Below are 23,063 nucleotides of genomic sequence, written 5' to 3' on the forward strand. Positions count from 1 at the left end.
TTAAGTATCAAAAGTAAAATATTAAATCATTTCAAATTCCTTATATTAAGCATGGCACCATTTTCTTTTTTTGATTTACGGATAGCCGGGGGCACACTCCAACACCCAGACATAATTTATAAACAGAGCATGTGTGTTTAGTGAGTCCTCCAGATCAGAGGCAGGATGTTCTCTTGACAAGTGAGTGAATTGGACCATTGTCCTGTCCTGCTAAGCATTCAAAATGTAACAAGTACTTTTAGGTGTCAGGGAAAATGTATGGAGTAAAGAGTACAGTATTTTCTTTAGGAATGTAGTGAAGTAAATGTAAAAGTTGTCAAAATAAAAATATTAAAGTACAGACTCAAGTAGTACTTAAGTATTTTTACACACTGCGACGTAGGGCTGCACGATATGGGCAAATAATCTAGGACAAATGTTTATTTTTAACCAAATGTTGCAATTGCGATTTGACTTGCGAATTAGAGCAAAACTGTTGGAATCATGGAAATATAAATGACTATTCTAATTCTAGAGTTAGAATATAATAGTGGGCACTAAGGGTAGGAACTAAAGTGTTGAAGTGTTTCCTAGGGGATCCTATTAGTGATGGGCATTCCCGGCTCTTTTCAGTGAGCCGTCTCTTTTGGGTCCCAAACGGCTCTTTGAAAAAAATAAGTTTCTTATTTTTCAAGTCAAACAGTTTGTGATAGTTTGACTATGATTGGTGTGAAAACAATTCTAATTAAATGATATAATACTCTACCTTAACCACAATGTATTTAAAAATGCATTGGTTTGTTATGAAAAAGAATGCTATTAAACATTTGCATTTAAAGTATAACTTTTTAATGTATATAAAACAAAGTGCATATAAATCTAACCATTCAAAATGAATACAATCTGAACAGCATAATAGAATATTGCACCATAAAGAAAAATAACAATTTGCAACTGCAGCATCCCACAAATTGAAATAAATGTAAAAAAAGGAGGATGCTATTACACATGTGCATTTAAAGTAAAACTTTAATGTAAATAAAAAAGTGCATATAAATATAACAATTCAAAACTAATACAATCTGAACAATATAATATTGCAGCATATCAAAGAAAAATACATGTGCAAAACTTCAGCATCCTACTTAAAATATGAAACGGGTCCCTCTTTACTCTCTTCTTTATTGCCATATTATAACCAGCAACACTGACCATAGTTGCTTTTATGAGAGATTTACATTCAGAAATGCAAGCTGCCTTTCGAGGGGCTGATGCGGTTTCTTCTCCCAGTAATTTTTGTCCCGTTTTTGAGAAGACCCTCTCAGAGGGAACACATGTGGCCACTACACAGTACACTACTTTAGTAAACCGTGGGTAGACAGGGGTCTTGTTCTGACACCAGCTCAGAGGATCTGCACTTCTTTGGAGGGTGTCCTCCAAATAGGATCGGACCTCCACTATGGCATCTGCTGAGGGATTCCTTCACGCTGCATCACCAGTTGCTCTCCCGTCAAACAGCATCCAAACAACAGATATTTGTGGCACTACGGCTGGTGCTTCTGCTCCATCTGAACCCTCTTCTTCCTATTGCCCTGGTGCCTGAGCCAGCTGACTGTTGGGGCTGTCCATCCCTGCTGCTGAGGTTATTCTTTGAAGTGCCTCATCAATCGCTCTGGCATCACTGAAGGCTAACTTCTTAAACCTTGGCTCAAGTGCAGCGGTTTCTGAGAGCGCGTGATTATATTCCATCATGTGGAACTGTCTGTCTATTGATCAACATAGTGTGCCCATCACCTCTGTGGTTACATTTGCTTCTCTCTGGCGGCTGGCTGTGATTCGCTGCAGACCCTTACACAGGAGTATCATTTTTGAGGCTGTTACATAACTGAAAAGAGAGAACAGTAGCTTATTAGTTCAGGTTCATGTTTTGTCTACTGATACTACATTCTCATCTACTGCTCATATACATATATAATACTGGATTAAATAATGATGTATTAATAACTGCCTCTACTGATCTCCACAGTGACCTGCTCAAAGGGTTTCAGGACTCGGCACACCTCCTCCCATTCCTCATGGGTCAGTGCAGCAACAGGTGCATTGACAATGGCCAGGGTAGAGATGATGGCATCCTGTGACTCAAGAAACTGCTTCAACATATAACATGTTGAATTCCACCTTGTAGTGCAGTCTTGTTTAGGCCTCAGCTCTGGCATCCCCATCTGGCGTTGTGTACACTTTAGTTTTTCAGCACCTACTGTGATCCTCCTATTCCACAGCTGCAAATCAAATCAAATGTATTTATATAGCCCTTCTTACATCAGCTGATATCTCAAAGTGCTGTACAGAAACCCAGCCTAAAACAGCAAGCAATGCAGGTGTAGAAGCACGGTGGCTAGGAAAAACTCCCTAGAAATGCCAAAACCTAGGAAGAAACCTAGAGAGGACCAGGCTATGAGGGGTGGCCAGTCCTCTTCTGGCTGTGCCGTGTTTTAGATTATAACAGAACATGGCCAAAATGTTCAAATGATCATAAATGACCAGCATGGTCGAATAATAATAATCACAGTAGTTGTCGAGAACTCGACAGTTCTTCTGCCAAGTTCTCTGAGGTGTGTCTGTCGATGAACTCAAAACAGTCCAGAAGACAGCTAGACATCGAAAAGTCTTCAATGAAGTGACATGCAACCGACATGTAGTAAGTGGTTACCCTTGATGTCCAGGAGTCAGTGGTAAGGCAAACTGCAGTAGCTTTTTGGACTCTTTCCCCGCACTGAAGCCCATGTGCTTGTGTACAGTTGTGGAATAAGTGATTTTCAAAAGGGTTTTCTTGCTTAGAATTGTGTACATTGGATTTAGACTATTGCTATAATTTATAAAACCTCTGTCCTCCACGATCAAAAATGCCTGGAAATATGTGTCAATCATTTTAGACAATGCAATATATCAGTCTACTCAATACCCAGTATCTTTTTCCCCCCCAACATCCTCTGTTATCAGACTCCAAAATATCCACACAGTATTATTTTTCCTCTGGAATAGTGTGCAATACACATAGGTTGACAATAAATGTGGCTCAATTCACAGCTGTTTCATAGTCCTGCAATAAGAGCTACGACGCTAATGTTCTGTGGGTGTCACTGAGTAGACTGATGCCCCATGTCATTGATCCACAATCCATAGGTAAAGCTGTACAGTGAAATAAGTACTACCCCAATACAATTCTATACAGTGTGATTTCAACAAATTCCTTAATTTGACAATTACTGTCTTTTGTTGATTTTATATAACATTCTAACCTCATTCAGCATGAACTATTAAATTATGGCACAATTCAACTATCTGTATTCATTTGCATTACTGCTAATGACAAACTTATTTTGAAGGCTAACCGCAAAGTCCACTATCGTGGCTAATACTTATTGTGTCTAGCTTCACATAGGTGGGTACGACCACCATTGATCAAATAACTGTTTTATGAATTAGGTGTCATCTAAAATAACTATCTACACTACTAAAAAAAAAGGGAACACTAAAATAACACATCCTAGATCTGAATGAATGAAATATTCTTATGAAATACTTTTTTCTTTACATAGTTGAATGTGCTGACAACAAAATCACAGAAATTATCAATGGAAATAAAATGTATCAACCCATGGAGGTCTGGATTTGGAGTCGCACTCAAAATTAAAGTGGAAAACCACACTACAGGCTGATCCAACTTTGATGTAATGTCCTTAAAATAAGTCGAAATGAGGCTCAGCAGTGTGTGTGGCCTCCACATGCCTGTATGCCCTCCCTACAACGCCTGAGCATGCTCCTGATGAGGTGGCGAATGGTCTCCTGGGGGATCTCCTGCCAGACATGGACTAAAGCATCCGCCAACTCCTGGACAGTCTGTGGTGCAACGTTGGTGGATGGAGCGAGACATGATGTCCCAGATGTGCTCAATTGGATTCAGGTCTGGGGAACGGGCGGGCCAGTCCATAGCATCAATGCCTTCCTCTTGCAGGAACTGCTGACACACTCCAGACACATGAGGTCTAGCATTGTTTTGCATTAGGAGGAACCCAGGGCCAACTGCATCAGCATATGGTCTCACAAGGGGTCTGAGGATCTCATCTCGGTACCTAATGGCAGTCAGGATACCTCTGGTGAGCACATGGAGGGCTGTGCAGCCCCCAAAGAAATGCCACCCCACACCATAACTGAACCACTGCCAAACCGATCATGCTGGAGGATGTTGCAGGCAGCAGAACGTTCTCCACGGCGTCTCCAGACTCTGTCACGTCTGTCACATGTGCTCAGTATGAACCTGCTTTCATCTGTGAAGAGCACAGGGCGCCAGTGGCGAATTTGCCAATCTTGGTGTTCTCTGGCAAATGCCAAACGTCCTGCACAGTGTTGGGCTGTAAGCACAACCCCCACCTGTGGACGTCGGGCCCTCATACCACCCTCATGGAGTCTGTTTCTGACCGTTTGAGCAGACACATGCACATCTGCTACTGGGTTGTTGCCCTCCTATGGCCTCCTCCACGTCTCCTGATGTACTGGTCTGTCTCCTGGTAGCGACTCCATGCTCTTGACACTACACTGACAGACACAGCAAACCTTCTTGCCACAGCTCGCATTGATGTGCCATCCTGGATGAGCTGCACTACCTGTGCCACTTGTGTGGATTGTAGACTCAGTCTCATGTTACCACTAGAGTGAAAGCACCGCCAGTGACCAAAACATCAGCCAGGAAGCATAGGAACTGAGAAGTGGTCTGTGGTCACCACCTGCAGAACCACTCCTTTATTGGGGGTGTCTTGCTAATTGCCTATAATTTCCACCTGTTGTCTATTCCATTTGCACAACAGCATGTGAAGTTTATTGTCAATCAGTGTTACTTCCTAAGTGGACAGTTTGATTTCACAGAAGTGTGATTGACTTGGAGTTACAGTGTTGTTTAAGTGTTCCCTTTATTTTTTTGAGCAGTATATAGTTAGCTGGCTAACTAACTGTATCTACTGAAACAGATTGTCGTTTTGCTATGTTTTGGGGGAAGAACATTGTTAGCATCCATGAGCTAGCTAGCTTTCTTTATGACCAGCACTGTAGGTGCGCGCGACAACTTTACCAGCATCATAGTATGCGTATCAATGAATCGTTGTGACATATGAAATACGAGTGATGGTGTAATAACTACGTAAACATTTTTATAAACAAGTTAAATTATTATTCTCAAATGATTGCCTCGCCTGGTTCACTACTTCTCTAAGAGTTCAGTGTGTCAAATCGGAGGGCCTGTTGTCCGGACCTCTGACAGTCGCTATGGGTGTGCCACAGGGTTCAATTCTCGGGCCGACTCTTCTCTGTATACATCAATGATGTCGCTCTTGCTGCTGGTGATTCTTTGATCCACCTCTACACAGACGACACCATTCTGTATACATCTGGCCCTTCTTTTGGACACTTAACAAACCTCCAGACGAGCTTCAATGCCATACAACTCCCCTTCCGTGGCCTCCAACTGCTCTTAAATGCAAGTAAAACTAAATGCATGCTCTTCAACCGATCGCTGCCCGCACCTGCCTGCCCGTCCAGCATCACTACTCTGGACGGTTCTGACTTAGAATATGTGGACAACTACAAATACCTAGGTGTCTGGTTAGACTGTAAACTCTCCTTCCAGACCCACATTAAACATCTCCAATCCTAAACTAAATCTAGAATCAGCTTGCTATTTCGCAGCAACGCATCCTTCACCCATGCTGCCAAACATACCCTCGTAAAACTGACCATCCTACCTATCCTCGACTTCGGCGATGTCATTTATAAAATCGCACTCTCCTCAACAACTTGAATGCAGTCTATCACAGTGCCATCCGGTTTGTCACCAAAGCCAAATATACTACCCACCACTGCGACCTGCACGCTCTCGTTGGCTGGCCCTCGCTTCATACTCGTCGCCAAACCCACTGGCTCCTGGTCATCTACAAGTCTCTGCTAGGTAAAGCCCCGCCTTATCTCAGCTCATTGGTCACCATAGCAGCACCCACCCGTAGCACGTGCTCTAGCAGGTATATCTTATTAGTCAACCACAAAGCCAAATCCTCCTTTGGCCGCCTCTCCCTCTAGTTCTCTGCTGCCAAGGACTGGAATGAACTGCAAAAATCCCTGAAGCTGGAGACTCGGAACTACCCCACCAGCTGTCAAAGCAGCTCACAGATCACTGCACCTGTACATAGCCCTTCTGTAAATAGCCCATCCAACTACCTCATCCCCATACTGTATTTATTTTGCTCCTTCGCACCCCAGTATCTCTACTTGCACATTAATCTTCTGTACGTCTACCACTCCAGTGTTTAATTGCTATATTGTAATTACTTCGCCACCATGGCCTATTTATTGCCTTACCTCACTTATCCTACCTCATTTGCACATGTTGTATATAGACTTTCAACTGTATTGTTGACTGTATGTTTTGTTTATTCCATGTATAACTCTGTGTTGTTGTATGTGTTGAACTGCTTTGCTTTATCTTGGCCAGGTCGCAGTTGCAAATGAGAACTTGTCTCAACTAGCCTACCTGGTTAAATAAAGGTGAAATAAAAATGTAAAAATTGTGATGTGTTTTTCGACACGTCAAATAGTGTTATTTGACGTGTATCTTTCTTGACGCAAAGCCCCAAACGGCGTACCATAGAAATCCTGGTTGAGAATGAAACAACTGAACAACGAAACAGCACAGGAATTAAGTGAAAGAAATAGGTTTTGATTATGTTTTTCCAACAAAATAACTTTTTGGTCAGTGTGGTGTGTAAACTTTACTTAACAAGATAAGTCAGTTAAGAACAAATTATTATTTACAGGTGTCGTCCGGGTTTGGCCGGGGTAGGCCAACGCTGGGTCAATTGTACGCCGCCCTATGGGAATCCCAATCACGTCCGGATTTGATACAGCCTGGATTTGAACCAGGGACTATAGTGACGCCTCTTGCACTGAGATGCAGTGCCTTAGACCGCTGCGTCTGTGTGTGTCTATTAACTATAACTGTACTAGAATGCTTAAAAATGTTAAATATCGGTATTGTTTTTTTTGTCAAGGAACATATTGGATATTGGGATCGGCCAAAAATCTAATATTGGTGCGTCACTAAAAAGAAGCCAACAAGTACTCGGCACATGTGGGAACTCCTTCAAGAGTGTTGGAAAAGCATTCCTCATGAAGCTGGTTGAGAGAATGTCAAGAGTGTGCAAAGCTATCAAAGGCAAACGGTGGCTACTTTGAAGAATCTAAAATATATTCTGATTTGTTTAACACTTTTTGGGGTTATTTCATAGTGTGTCTTCACTATTATTCTACAATGTAGAAAATAGTAAAAATAAAGGAAAACCCTTTAATGAGTAGCTGTTCAAACTTTTGACTGGTACTGTACGTTCAATGCTACTGTCACAAAACTAGCATCAAGGTAAAAAATTTAAAAATCTGACACTTTACACAAATAATTCACAGTTATTGCTCTGTGCTGAAAGTGCTATATCATGAAAAACTTGAATGCTGACATGCACATTTTTGGTGGATTAATAAACAAAAACACTAAGAGTTGAGTGAACTATACATTCAAGACTTCCACACAGTGTGTACTTAGTGTATGTGCAACAGTTCAGTCATATGGTATTAATAACCGAGTAATAAAGAATACAACTCCAGTACATCTCCCTTCCTCAACCACCTGGGAGTCCACACAGTCCCGCTGGTAGTAGTGAGGAGGATATTCAGACCTCTTTTCTCAGGGTCTCCAGCACAACACACCACGTTCCTCACGACCTTGTCACCCAACATCTGTCTGACTCAACTCTCACCCCATTCCACTATTTGAAGCGCACACACACACACACACACACACACACACACACAGGAGAGAGAGCAAAAGAGACACACCCTCCTAAGAGGTCAGATAGGTTTGGTCTGAAAAACAACATCAACACACAAAAGTTCAAGTCACACAAAACCAATGTCCCTATGGGCAATAGGAATCCTCAAGAGAGGTTCCACTTCCAAATGGCCCCCTGTTCAGTTTGTAACCTCTGGTGCATTGACAGTGAAACTCCATGTCCTGTCTAGTAAGATCTTTAGCAGGCGTTGAACCCTTACACCCTTCTCCTTCTCAATGGGGATTCAGATTCCTGTGTTGACATTATCTAATGCTAAACAGAAACAGACCTTTTTCTATAGGGTTCGTATTCCTATCCAAACTGGCTTCAGTAGCCCCAAGACACTATTTAAGATACATGTAACATCAATACCGACCTAGGAGTCAGACCCCGAAATGTGTCAGTTTTGTATGTTTAAACTTTTAAAGTAGATAGGCTATTGTAGCGATGTGATACTTGGATATAGGGCTATGCCGGTAATAGCCATTACATCATGACCTTCTACTTACTTAGAAATAAATTATCCTAACAAAGACTGTGAATACTAAATATAGTGAGAGACAGGAAAAACTAAGTAAAACGTGACTGCAGAAGTCCCACAGAGCTTAACTGCGAGTGGTTTACATCGACGTCAACAGTACATTCTCACTGCACAGGCCTATACAGTTACACAATGACATCACTTATCATGTAGTGACCAGGACATGTTTCCCGGGACAAGGCCTTACGTCTCCACCAGTATCCCGTTCATTAATTAGCCTACCAGTTCTATTCAGCTCACTCTTGACTTTGGCGTCTGGACAAAGGCTTGAACGAGTGTTTGTATACTGTCGCTAAAACAAATATGGATAGGCTTGTAAACTTGGCTAGCTACTTCTGTTGGTGCAGGTTAATACAGGAAGCAGAATATGTTCAAAATAAATGGGTAAAGTCATATGAATGATAGGACTTCAGGAAAAACAAGTGTCCTCAAATGCTAACAAGCTACAGTATGACTGGAAACCTGCTAGCTGGCTCTTTTATTACCTCCATTCTTTGCCTGAGGACAACGAATCATTAACTTTGTTTTGTATGACAAGACTTGTTGCGATAATCGTAACATCTGACTTTAGATTGAACGAAACCATAGGATGAGGGGAAAACAAGTCCACCCAAGTTATACTCCATCTTGGCTTTATTAAACGTTTTTATTAAGCAATAAGGGATGAAGGGGTGTGGTATATGGTCATTATATCATAGTTAAGGGCTGTCCTTAAGCATGACTCGACGCGGCGTGCCTGGATACAGCCCTTAGTCATGGTATATTGGCCATATACCACAAACCCCTGAGGTGCCTTACTGTTATTATAAACTGGTTACCAACATAATTAGAGCCATAAAAATAAAATGTTTTCAGATAATCAGCATTCAGGGCCCGAACTACCAAGTTTATAATATATATCATGCCTCAATCCAACACCACCACCCACATGATAAAGAGAATGAAAGAGAACAGACAGAGACACATCTGAAATTCTCTTTACCCAGGTAGGTTGAAAAACAAAGTTAGACAGATCTTTTAACAGAACATCAAATTGAATGTGGATATCAAGCTGCGATTACATAACAAGGCATAAATAATTCAAAAAGCGCCGACATCTAGGTAGACCCCAGCAGCAGATTAAAATTCAACTGCTATAGTGTACTGTAGACAGTAAAAACACAGCTAGAGCCCACACAAAACAAGGGCTTGAGAATTACCACTAGCCACCAAACAAAACACTCCTGTCGGAACCAACTGATCCAATAGTGTCTTACCCAGAGAGGTACAATATTATACATGTATTATTGGAGATAATACATGTTCTATTAATAGTGTGGTCTTACCTTAAAACCTTCAGAAGAAGGTAAATCACCTATGGTCCAATTCCGCCTTAGGGCCATGATCTTTGATAGTCTAATACCGTCCCTCTGCAATATCACTTTAAAAGTCTGCCATTGCAGCCAGTGTGTGAGGACTGTAGTGTGGACTAGAACTGGACCAGTGTTTGGATAGGATGAAAAGGCAGAAATTAAAGTTCCATCCTGTAATGACATCACCCCCCACCATAGAGAGCCAGAGGCGTTCTTAAACAGATTGACAGTTAATCCTCTTAACCATTCACTGACACTGGATGTGCCTTATGGACAGCCCCGACTGGCTAGCTGCTAAAACAACGGGCTGGGTAATTACAGGCAGGCAGTAATGACATCACAACAAGGAGTTCATCAGTGTTTGGGGGGAAATGGATACAATTGGGACTGATGATGTACAGTGGGAGAGAGAGAGTGAGAAGGATTATTAACTTGGTGTTCTGTACACAACAAATGTTAAGCTTTATCTCTAGTGTGAGAGAAAAGCTAAATCCTGCAATTTGATCCTCTTTCCCTCAGTTTCTTCCTTAATGGACATGTGTTTATGGTGAAATTCAAGAAAAGAATGCAGTTCAACCCCCCCAGACCATTACATAAGACGTATAAGGCAATGGAATAACAAATCAGGCACACCTTGGATGATGCATAAAACTTGCTGTTCCTAACCTCAGTAAAACATGGTGAATATTCTCAAACTGGATCCAGTCTCATTGTCAATTCATTACTTGAATATTACAATCACTTGGAAGTGCGACAGATTGGAGAAAAATGGACTTGGAAAGAGCTGTGTGATGGGCTACACTCCTCTCCTTAACCTTTCACAACTCTTTAGAATCACAAAAGGAAAAACCACAACATGATTAGTGTACAAATTAGAATCAACACGTAGTCCATTTCTCTCACACAAGGGAAATCAGGCATACAGGGGGATTGAGGAGCAGAAAACAAGCTGTTCTGATCTGAGCCAACAGACATGACAAACACATGGCTGTTGTAAACACCTGGAAAACATTTCAGTACTAGTGTTGAAAGGAGGATACTTTCAGATGGCATTGTGATAGAGTTGACTAACACGGTGCTCATCTGGTATTGAAATTCAAAAGGTAAAAACATCCTTTTCTCAATCATCCCACCAACAGGTTTCAAATCCTTCACTTCATTTCATTTTAGGACATTGTGTGAAATAGTCTGCACTATAATTGCAGAGGTCCGGGATCAGTTTTATTCCCATTCCTGTATTCCTGTTGTGAGTGACTACAAGGTCTGCCAAGTCCGCCCATATTTAATCAAATCAAAACATCTCCCTCCAAATGAGAAGTGGGTTTTCTTGACCAGGACTCTTTCCAACACAGTAGCCTCCTCTTTCCTGGACCTTTCCTTATATGCCAAACATCCATTACTGTAGCCATATTAGTTTACATGAGGTAAGTGTAGACAGAGACAGTCCTGCTAAGAAGATGCAGCTGGACTGATATAAACACAGAGTCCAATTAAAGTTTGTGTTTCCTTTGTCATTCAGTAGTCTTTTTCCCCAAATAAAATAATGATTTTGGGGTACTGTAAAAACCTGCTACTACCAGTTAAGATGCCGATAGATGCTACCCATTTTTAGAATAAGAAGTGTGTGTGTGTATGTGTCCCTGTATGTGCATGCGTGAGCAGTTGTTAGTAAACAAAGAGTGCACAAACACCGCTAGAGCATGTGTTCCGTTTGAATAGAGGCCCTCAGTCCAACACAAAACCAGCCTGAGGAGATGACACAGATAAGCCACTCTTCCCAGAAGCCTTTCCCCTCTTTAACCCCCTTAAGGGTATGACGTAAGTTACAGATCAGGGGTTAGAGGTTAGGCTGTGTCCCCAACGGTGGTCACCTGACAGATTTAGAGGGGTAAAGGTGCATTGACGAGTTTAATTAGCTCTGGGTAGGAGTCACCCTTAAATACAGATCTACTATCAGACTACCCTACTCCCAATATAAGCCTTAGATATTAGGCAGGGAAAAAATCTAACTGACCCTGAATCAGCGGTTAGGGGTCATTTCCACCTACACCTGTTTGATCGGAGGTCTGAGCAGCAAAAGATGGGTTTTAGAGGTGACTTATATGCAATATTCAAAATCTAATCCTATCTCCTACCCTACCTATCCTGTAGATCTTTAAGGATCATATGTTTAAGCAACATTGGCTTTACCTTGAGTTACAATTGGCAGGGTGTAAATTTTGCCATATTGCTTAAACCTATCCAGTCATTTCAGATCTACAGGAGTACTTAACCCTTAAGTGGTGGGGCTAAACATCGATTTGGAATTCAACAGTAGTTTTGTCCAGCCAATGAGTGAATGGTGACTCAGACAAGTGTTTGAAATGTTGCAGATCCTGAACACACCCCCTGGTTAGATCAGCCAGGTTAAACTAAACCAATTGAGCTGATCAGAACCAGTGAAACCAGTCTGAACTGGGAAGGCAATCCAATTAAGCTATTTAAAAGAGATTTGTCGGCCTAATTCACTTCGTTCTCAGTAGCATCATTGCCAGGCAAGCCTCAGGCAAAGAGTATTTTCTATTTCCTCAAACAATGCACATCTTAGGAGTTTAATGTCTAACTTACCTAATGGTTGTCAATCAATATATAGAGAGGGCTTATTTTTCATACACACTAGTGCCGGGACAATACCAGTATCGTAATATTTAATAACCTGAGGTATATAAAATATTGCTTGGAAAATAAATAAATGTTTCCAACATTTGGGCTGTTTTCTTAAAGAAGTTTAATCCACCTTGTGTTTTGTTTCCTTAACATTATACCAATGAGTATCGTCCCAACCTTAACACTCACACACAAGGCTACAGATTTATGTTTAAAGTCTCAGGGGGTGTTCTTCCCTTCGACAAAGCCTGGATATATTTACCCCAAAACACTTCAACACCAAAGGATAACCTGGGAACGTCAAACAATAACTTCTCTCTCCGACAACAAAGCAAAGCAGTGGATATTCAGAATGTAGGCTATTGCATATGCTCAGCTGTTGAGGACCTTGTGCATATTGCGTATTGAGCATGGCCGGCGAGTGAGCAGAATTGAATGGAAGAATCTCCGTGTTGTGAATATGAATTGTCCTTTCAGTACATAGTCCATATCCCCAGCCGACTTCATGCTGACATTTTTCCCAAAGCTGAGCCATGTCATAGACAGTAATCATTAGGGATGCTTTGCAGGTTGCTATGAAAAAAAGACAAACATGAAGTAGCCTTTGTTATCACACAACACACCAGGAACTGGCGAGAGATCAATTTGCCCGAACTAATTGTCTTGGGGACTTCCAATATCCCCCTGACAGCTAACCATATGAATCAATCAGCCTACTGTGTCACTATAAGGCTACAGGGAGTATCACTAATCCAAAAAATAATTAAAAATGACAAAACTGTGGACAGCTCAGCATAAACGTAAGATGAGACACTAAATGGCCAAAAGTAGGTGGACAGCCCTTCAAATGAGTGGATTTGGCTATTTCAGCTACTCCTGTCGCTAAAAATCAAGCACACAGTCATCCAATCTCCATAGACAAACATTGGCAGTAGAATGGCCTTACTGAAGAGCTCAGTGACCTTCAACATGGCACCGTCATAGGATGCCTCCTTTCCAACAAGTCAGTTCGTCAAATATCTGCCTTTCTAGAGCTGCCCCGGTCAATTGTAAGTGGTAGGCCACATAAGCTCACAGAATGGGACCGCGTCTAAAAATGGTCTGTCCTCGGTTGCAACACTCACTCCCTAGTTCCAAGCTGCCTCGAAGCAAAGTAAGCACAATAACTGTTTGTTGGGAGCTTCATGAAATGGATTTCCATGTCCGACCAGCGGCACACAAGACTAAGATCACCATGTGCAACACCAAGCATTGGCTGGAGTGGTGTAAAGCTCATTGCCATTGGACTCTGGAGCAGTGGTTCCCAACCAGGGGTACAAGGACCCCTGGGGATACTTGGCCTATCCACAGGGGGTACTTGGGAAGACTAATGAGACTATAGGTCTACTAGTAAAATGCACATGAGGGGATACTTCAGGCAGAGCAAAACTCAGTTGGTGGTACAGTAACCAAAAAATGTTGGGAATCACTGCTCTGGAGTGATGAACCACGCTTCACCATCTGGCAGTCTGGTTTGGCGGATGCCAGGAGAACACCACCTGCACGAATGCGTAGTGCCACTGTAACGTTTGGTGGAGGATGAATAATGGTCTGGGGCTGATTTTCATGGTTCGGGCTAGGCCCCTTAGCTCCAGTGAAGGGAAATATTAACACTACAGCATACAATGACATTCTAGACGAGTCTGTGCTTCCAACTTTGTGGCAACAGTTTGGGTTAGGCCCTTTCCTGTTTCAGCATGACAATAGCCCAGTGCACAAAGCAAAGTCCATACAAAAATGGTTTAAGATCGATGTGAAAGAACTTGACTGGCCTGCACAGAGCCCTGACCTCAACCCCATCAAACTTCTTGGGAAGAATTGGAACTGAGAATGCAAGCCAGGCCTAATCGCCCAACATCAGTGCCCAACCTCACTAATGTTCTTGTGGATGAATGGAAGCAAGTCCCTGCAGTGATGTTCCAACATGTAGTGGAAAGCCTTCCCAGAAGAATGGATGCTGTTATAGCAGCAAAGGGGGGACTAACTCCATATTAATGCCCATGAATTTGTAATGAGATGTTCGACAAGCAGGTGTCCACATACTTTTGGTCATGTAATGTAGATCCCTCTGTAGTCTAAATAATATTTTAGCAGAATATTAAGCAACTTGATTTCGTATTTCCCACATCAGTGCACATACGCAGCAATGCATGGTTATCAATTGCGAGGGCAGGTAGGCAGGCACGCGCACACACACACTCTCTCTCTTGCCCTTCAAGCCACTTCACCCAAAACCATTGACATTATATAGGCTAATTTAAACGTTTAATGGGTAAATTACACGTTCGCACTCTTTACCATTTCGTCGTCTCCTTCTTCCCCATATTCTTTATTCCCCGTTTCCACCTCGTCGTCTGCCACACTCTTTTCTTCTTTCCCTTCTGCTTTTATAGTTTCGAAGTCTGAAGCGTGTTTTCCGTTGAAATCGTCATTTTGGTGCTCTTCTTGTATGCCTTCTCCCTCTGACAAGGTTTCAGACCCTGAAGAGGACTGGCTCCCGCTTTCGTTTCCAAACAAGTGCTGTTCCTCCATAATGTTTAAATGTAGTCTACAGACACCTATCACGCCAGCATGTCAAAGTCACCGCGTAGGCTAATGTCTACCTGCACACCTGTCCTTTGAAGTCATGTTGAGGTTTGAATGCACGGTGTTGCACGGACACGGTTGGAAAGTTCCATTCAGTGAGGTCCAGGGGCTACGACACAGCCGTCTGTCTCATCGTTGGCTGAGTGCAATCTGTCTGGCAAAAAGCGTCTGGAATTGGATTCATTTCATAACTCCGCCTACCAAAACATGGGAACTGACCCGCTGTGCGTCTCTTGCATTGGCCCCGATGTGTAATACTCAATCAAATGAAAGAGACTTTTGTGAGTTTTGCTCCTGTTGACACGCAGACATGAACTTGGCCACATTTTAGCCGCGGACAGTTCTTGCAAGGGTAGTTAGTACCTGACCACTCTGTAGGGCCTATTATGACCTCTCCCAAGGGTCTCAACCTTGATATGCTATGGGACTGGGAGAAAGTGCACTTTCAATGGGTTTCTACTTTCAACTCCACCACATGCTGTTTGTACTTCCAGCTCCCCCCAGTCTCTCAGGCCTGTGTGTTGGGTGTGCTTTTCCTTTGGATTGTTCAAAGCTTTTTTATACCATTATTATTGTTTGCTAAACTACTTTATCACTTTGTTTGCTGATGTGTTTTGTTTCTGATTTCTGACTCACATACTAAAATGAATGAGATGACTCTTAAGTGCTACCCACACACACATACACTGATGAGGAGAATAGGACACTGGGATCGTTTGAAATAGTGATAAACAACTGAAAAACGGGGGTCTGATTCATTTGAGGTATTGAGTAATAATGTGTGATGTCCAGGACTTGTTGCCGCAGTCATGATGTTTAATCTTTACACAATATGGATGCAACCAGCTCCAGGGCCTCTAGAAGTGGGTAAACATGCTGTTATTTGGGTGTAGTCATTAGCCTTTGACAAAACTGTCTCTGGGAAACGGTATCCGTCCTGTCCTACCTGTTTTGTTTATGCAAATACCATACAAACCACCAAGCCCCGAATACTGAATAACCTTTTTCTAAAGAAGAGGTCCAATCTCAATCTCTGGAGGGTTGAAAACCGGACTGGTACCTACCAATGCTGACCCCAAATGAAGTCATAGTTTACAAGTTCCTGGTACGCAAGGGATGGGGAAACACTGCTTTAAAACCTGCCATCTACCGTCTGCATGGGTCTGTTTTCTATCTTCTCTCAGTCCCTGTTCCACAGTTGTACACAACAACTGTTTGCCAGACCAGACTAGTTCTGAATACGAATTTAGTTGATTTGCAGTTGTACTATAGAGACCTCTCTTATTTACTTGACGTACTGGTCCAAAGGTGATTCAGCTATGACATCACCAAATAAGGCAACTGTTTATAGGCTTTCCAATTCCAGTCTGAGACCTACTGAGGTCGGCAATATGTTGTTCCAGCCCAGCACTAAAGCACATTTCAAACAATCAACTTAGTCTTAGACCATGAGAAGAGGAATTTGGTGTGTTAGTGCTGGGCCAGAACAAAATGTGCACCCCTGTGGAGCCCCCCCGCGCACTAATCCAACTCATTTGAATCACCATGTTTGCTACCCTTTAGATTGGGATCCTAACGGAAACCACTGTTTGTTTCACTATAGTTTTACTATTGAATTCAATTTGGATTCCAGGCTAGCTACACTGTGTTGTGTTCCTTCCTAGTCTGGTCTCTTAGCCCTGAGCATAAGCTGATTTTAACAGCACCCTACAGTGCGCTGCACATTGTCTGAAGTCTGAAGTTCACCATGACTATGGCTTGCTAAACTGCCAGTCTGCTACATTACCAAATATCTTCTTATGTGGAAAGTGCACAGAGCCTAATACAATTTTCCAGTTTACATGCTAATAATTTCTGCAAGCGAACACTTACACTGCTGAGGAAAAGATACTGCCACGGCTTGTAATGTCCTACACCTTTTTGTGCTTAGCAATGATGATAACTCAATGATATTGAGTTTTTAGAGGACACATTTTTGAAAATTAATGTAGTTGTGTTTATTGAAAATATTGTATCATTCAACATCTCTTGTAATCTTGTTATTTTTTACATTTACCTGTGATCCCCTTTTCAGAGGAAAATTAGGGAGAAATGCTTTTATTATTTGTCATATTGAATATGGTGCAATGCTCAATGGTCTGCTTGTTGACATTTGTGCTATCATGTTGTCCACTAGGGGGTAGTGTCAACCAATAGAATATGTGCAAAATACAGCGTGGGTAATAGGGACAAGTAGTGTCTATCTAACATAGATCTTCTGGTTTGCACTTGTAACTTGTGTGATTTCATAACCTGTTTCTGTTTAGGTACGTGGCCAACTGGGTGCAGGTGGGCTCTCCCATCAACATGATGCTCCTACTGCTCCTGCCTCAAATACACGCACACACACACACACACACACACACACACACACACACACACACACACACACACACACACACACACACACACACACACACACACACACACACACACACACACACACACACACACACACACACACACACGATTAGGAATGTTCCCCCTATTTACATGGTTGTGTGTCAGAGGTGAGGGATGATAAGCAAGTGTTTGAGAAGAGGTGTCTGGTGTGAGAGGAGGACATGCAGATGCACTCCAAGTTCCTGGACTGAAAGGTTACATATTTGTCTTTCCCTATACCCTACCATTACCTCCTACTCTCACCTAGCCCCTTACACTTACACTTAAACCACTAACCCCTAAGTTTCCAACCTGACCTGATCTGTGTGTTACAGGAGGAGTTGAAGGCAGAACATGCCTCGTACCTGCGTAAGCACCCGGAGCTCGACTTATTGCAGTTGCTGTTACTACTGAAACTGAGCGGCGTCTTCATCTTTGTCTGACTTTACCCTCTTCCCCTCCCTTCGGGGGGACCTTCAACACCTCCTCACCTTGAGGACACATACTGTGGCTGCGTCTCAATAGTCTAGTAGCTTCCTCTCACAGTCACTTTAGTGAGGACAATACTGTTCTGGTTAGCACTTGACGCTAGTATGTACAAAGACCCTTGATCATCAATGCTTTTATGGATGTTTTGTATTTTATTTTGTGATACTTGTGATACTGTTCTACTGTTTTTGCTTGTATTAGCTGCGCAAAAAAATTATGATCAACTCTATTGAGTTGAGAGTTACAGTTATGTCAGTTGGTGTGACTAAAATGCAATTTCTTATTTTAGGTATTGTATATTTTCCATGCTTTATTTCTGTTAGGAACTTTATCCTCAAGTGTGATAATTTATCCCTGACTGCTACTTTGCTTTGGCTCTGATGTGATCACCTTTGACAATTTAAGTTATAAATTGAGGTAATGCTAGGTCTGTATGATCTGGTTTCTGAATGGAATACTGCTGTCAATTGGCCATTACAAAATTAGACAGGACATCATGGTTTTGGTGTCCTTTAAACTTTAACCACTAGTTCTGATTTAACCACAAAAGATTGAAGGCCATGGGCTTATCTTGGTGGAAAGCAGAAAATGTTGCCAAGGACCATCAGGCATGGCAAGTGCTTGTTGTTGTTGCATTATGCCCCACAGGAAGCAAAGTACTGTACTTGCTATAGTTCTTGTCTCCAATGCTGATAAACCTGTGTGTAACACATGTGCTGTTGGATGTGCAAGGACTATCAGCTAAATTAAACGCAAATTACAAAAGATTATAGTGTCACCAACACACTTCTTTCAGTGTAGCAGTTAGTGAGTACTTACCTCTGCAAACATCGCAGGAAAAGCTGTGTTTCAGAACGTGCTTCTGAAGGATATGCTGGTGGATGCTAGTCAGAGGCCAACACTGCAGAAAGGGAGTCAGCTGCAAGAACCACTTCCTTTATCTAGCAAAAAACACTCTCGAGGGAAGAGGCCTTTCTCCCCACAGCTTAAAATAAATTAAAACAAATTGAGATGCAGGGCAAAATCTCCTGAATATCATGTCCTTAGAAAATATGAAATAAACATTAAACATGAATTCAATGGATTGGACATGATTTGGAAAGGCACACACCTACATGTATCTACAGTTGAAGTCTTAAGTTTACATTCACTTAGGTTGGCGTTAATAAAACTTGCTTTTCAACTACTCGACTTTGTGCATGACACAAGTCATTCTTCCAATAATTGTTTACAGACAGATTATTTCACTTATAATTCACTGTATCACAATTCCAGTGGGTCAGAAGATTACATACACTAAGTTGACTGTGCCTTTAAACAGCTTGGAAAAATCCAGAAAATTATGTCATGGCTTTAGAAGCTTTTGATGGGCTAATTGACATCATTTGAGTCAATTGGAGGTGTACCTGTGGATGTATTTCAAGGCCTACCTTCAAACTCAGTGCCTCTTTGCTTGACATCATGGGAAAATCAAAAGAAATCAGCCAAGACCTCAGAAAGTAAATTGTAGACCTCCACATTTCTGGTTAATCCTTGGGAGCAATTTCCAAATGCCTGAACGTACCACATTCATCTGTACAAACAATAGTACGCAGGTTTAAACACCATGGGACCACAAAGCTGTCATACAGTTCAGGAAGGAGACGCGTTCTGTCTCCTAGAGATGAACGTATTTTGGTGTGAAAAGTGCAAAGTGCAAAGGACCTTGTGAAGATGCTGGAGGAAACAGGTACAAAGTATCTATATCCAAAGTAAAATGAGTCCTATATCGACATAACCTGAAAAACCGCTCAGCAAGGAAGACGCCACTGCTCCTAAAACGCCATAAAAAAGCCAGACTACGGTTTGCAACTGCACATGGGGACAAAGATCGTACTTTTTGGAGAAATGTCCTCTGGTCTGATGAAACAAAAATAGAACTGTTTGCCCATAATGACCATCGTTATGTTTGGAGGAAAAAGGCCAAAGAGCACCATTCCAACCGTGAAGCACGGGGTGGCAGCATCATGTTGTGGGGGTGCTTTGCTGCAGGTGGAACTGGTGCACTTCACAAAATAGATGGCATCATGAGGTAGGAAAATGATGTGGATATATTGAAGCAACATCTCAAGACATCAGTCAGGAACTTAAAGCTTGGTTGCAAATGTGTCTTCCAAATGGACAATGACCCTAAGCTTACTTCCAAAGTTGTGGCAAAATGGCTTAAGGACAACAAAGTCAAGGTATTGGAGTGGCCATCATAAAGACCTGACCTCAATCTTATAGAAAATGGGTGGGCAGAACTGAAAAAGCATGTGTGAGCAAGGAGGCCTACAAACCTGACTCAGTTACACCAGCTCTGACAGGAGGAGTGGGGCAAAATTAACCCAACTTATTGTGGGAAGCTTGTGGAAGGCTACCCAAAGCGTTTGACCCAAATTAAACAATTTAAAGGCAATGCTGCCAAATACTAATTGAGTGTATGTAAACTTCTGACCCACTGGGAATGTGATGAAAGAAATAAAAACTGAAACAAATCAAACTCTCTACTATTATTCTGACATTTCACATTCTTAAAATAAAGTGGTGATCCTAACTGACCTAAAACAGGGAACCTTTACTAGGATTAAATGTCAGGAATTGTGAAAAACTGAGTTTATATGTATTTGGCTACGGTGTATGTAAGCTTTGGGACAAGTCTCTGAATGTCCTTGAGTGGCCCAGCCAGAGCAGGGACTTGAACCTGAAGAGAACACTACCTGCATGAATGTACACTGTAAAGTTTGGTGGAGGAGACCTGAAAATAGTTGTGCAGCGACGCTCCCCATCCAACCTGACAGAGCTTGAAAGGATCTGCAGAGAAGAATGGTAGAACTCCCCAAATATAGCTGTGCCAACCTTGTAGGGTCATTCCCAAGAAGACTCAAGGCTGTAATCAGTGTCAAAGGTGCTTCATGTGGTCATGCCAAATGTGGAAAAAGGGCCTACCATACCAACTAGGCTAGCTAGTTACCATCTGCAGAATAGACTTTCCATGCAATCTGTTGAGTTGTTGGGTGGGATTAGCTTGCACTCATTACATTACATTTACATTTAAGTCCTTTAGCAGACGCTCTTATCCAGAGCGACTTACAAATTGGTGCATTCACCTTATGACATCCAGTGGAACAGCCACTTTACAATAGTGCATCTAAATCTTTTAGGGGGGGGGGGGGTGAGAAGGATTACTTATCCTATCCTAGGTATTCCTTAAAGAGGTGGGGTTTCAGGTGTCTCCGGAAGGTGGTGATTGACTCCGCTGTCCTGGCGTCGTGAGGAGTTTGTTCCACCATTGGGGGCCAGAGCAGCGAACAGTTTTGACTGGGCTGAGCGGGAACTGTACTTCCTCAGTGGTAGGGAGGCGAGCAGGCCAGAGGTGGATGAACGCAGTGCCCTTGTTTGGGTGTAGGGCCTGATCAGAGCCTGGAGGTACTGAGGTGCCGTTCCCCTCACAGCTCCGTAGGCAAGCACCATGGTCTTGTAGCGGATGCGAGCTTCAACTGGAAGCCAGTGGAGAGAGCAGAGGAGCGGGGTGACGTGAGAGAACTTGGGAAGGTTGAACACCAGACGGGCTGCGGCGTTCTGGATGAGTTGTAGGGGTTTAATGGCACAGGCAGGGAGCCCAGCCAACAGCGAGTTGCAGTAATCCAGACGGGAGATGACAAGTGCCTGGATTAGGACCTGCGCCGCTTCCTGTGTGAGGCAGGGTCGTACTCTGCGGATGTTGTAGAGCATGAACCTACAGGAACGGGCCACCGCCTTGATGTTAGTTGAGAACGACAGGGTGTTGTCCAGGATCACGCCAAGGTTCTTAGCGCTCTGGGAGGAGGACACAATGGAGTTGTCAACCGTGATGGCGAGATCATGGAACGGGCAGTCCTTCCCCGGGAGGAAGAGCAGCTCCGTCTTGCCGAGGTTCAGCTTGAGGTGGTGATCCGTCATCCACACTGATATGTCTGCCAGACATGCAGAGATGCGATTCGCCACCTGGTCATCAGAAGGGGGAAAGGAGAAGATTAATTGTGTGTCGTCTGCATAGCAATGATAGGAGAGACCATGTGAGGTTATGACAGAGCCAAGTGACTTGGTGTATAGCGAGAATAGGAGAGGGCCTAGAACAGAGCCCTGGGGGACACCAGTGGTGAGAGCGCGTGGTGAGGAGACAGATTCTCGCCACGCCACCTGGTAGGAGCGACCTGTCAGGTAGGACGCAATCCAAGCGTGGGCCGCGCCGGAGATGCCCAACTCGGAGAGGGTGGAGAGGAGGATCTGATGGTTAACAGTATCGAAGGCAGCCGATAGGTCTAGAAGGATGAGAGCAGAGGAGAGAGAGTTAGCTTTAGCAGTGCGGAGCGCCTCCGTGATACAGAGAAGAGCAGTCTCAGTTGAATGACTAGTCTTGAAACCTGACTGATTTGGATCAAGAAGGTCATTCTGAGAGAGATAGCGGGAGAGCTGGCCAAGGACGGCACGTTCAAGAGTTTTGGAGAGAAAAGAAAGAAGGGATGTAGTTGTTGACATCGGAGGGATCGAGTGTAGGTTTTTTCAGAAGGGGTGCAACTCTCGCTCTCTTGAAGACGGAAGGGACGTAGCCAGCGGTCAGGGATGAGTTGATGAGCGAGGTGAGGTAAGGGAGAAGGTCTCCGGAAATGGTCTGGAGAAGAGAGGAGGGGATAGGGTCAAGCGGGCAGGTTGTTGGGCGGCCGGCCGTCACAAGACGCGAGATTTCATCTGGAGAGAGAGGGGAGAAAGAGGTCAGAGCACAGGGTAGGGCAGTGTGAGCAGAACCAGCGGTGTTGTTTGACTTAGCAAACGAGGATCGGATGTCGTCAACCTTCTTTTCAAAATGGTTGACGAAGTCATCTGCAGAGAGGGAGGAGGGGGGGGGGGAGGAGGATTCAGGAGGGAGGAGAAGGTGGCAAAGAGCTTCCTAGGGTTAGAGGCAGATGCTTGGAATTTAGAGTGGTAGAAAGTGGCTTTAGCAGCAGAGACAGAGGAGGAAAATGTAGAGAGGAGGGAGTGAAAGGATGCCAGGTCCGCAGGGAGGCGAGTTTTCCTCCATTTCCG

General features: G+C 43.1%; 1 protein-coding gene and 1 long non-coding RNA gene across 4 annotated transcripts in view; one reads left to right on the forward strand and one right to left on the reverse strand.

The window, feature by feature from the left end:
- mast4 (microtubule associated serine/threonine kinase family member 4) overlaps positions 1-15,481 on the reverse strand; it is a 172,169-nt gene extending 156,688 nt beyond the window's left edge. For all 3 annotated transcript variants that reach the window (XM_035775809.2, XM_035775808.2, XM_035775806.2), the window contains exon 1: positions 14,781-15,481. In XM_035775809.2, the coding sequence (XP_035631702.1) occupies positions 14,781-15,014 (234 nt within the window). In that variant the 5' untranslated portion in view covers positions 15,015-15,481. The remainder of the gene's footprint in view (positions 1-14,780) is intronic.
- A 2,013-nt stretch (positions 15,482-17,494) lies between these two features.
- On the forward strand, positions 17,495-18,745 carry LOC118387986 (uncharacterized). Its single transcript, XR_004826486.2, has 2 exons — positions 17,495-17,704; positions 17,825-18,745. It is a non-coding gene; the product is annotated as an uncharacterized LOC118387986 (long non-coding RNA).
- Positions 18,746-23,063: the final 4,318 nt, after the last annotated feature.

This window comes from Oncorhynchus keta, chromosome 9 (assembly GCF_023373465.1).
Source record: "Oncorhynchus keta strain PuntledgeMale-10-30-2019 chromosome 9, Oket_V2, whole genome shotgun sequence".
Classification (NCBI taxonomy): Eukaryota; Metazoa; Chordata; class Actinopteri; order Salmoniformes; family Salmonidae; genus Oncorhynchus; species Oncorhynchus keta.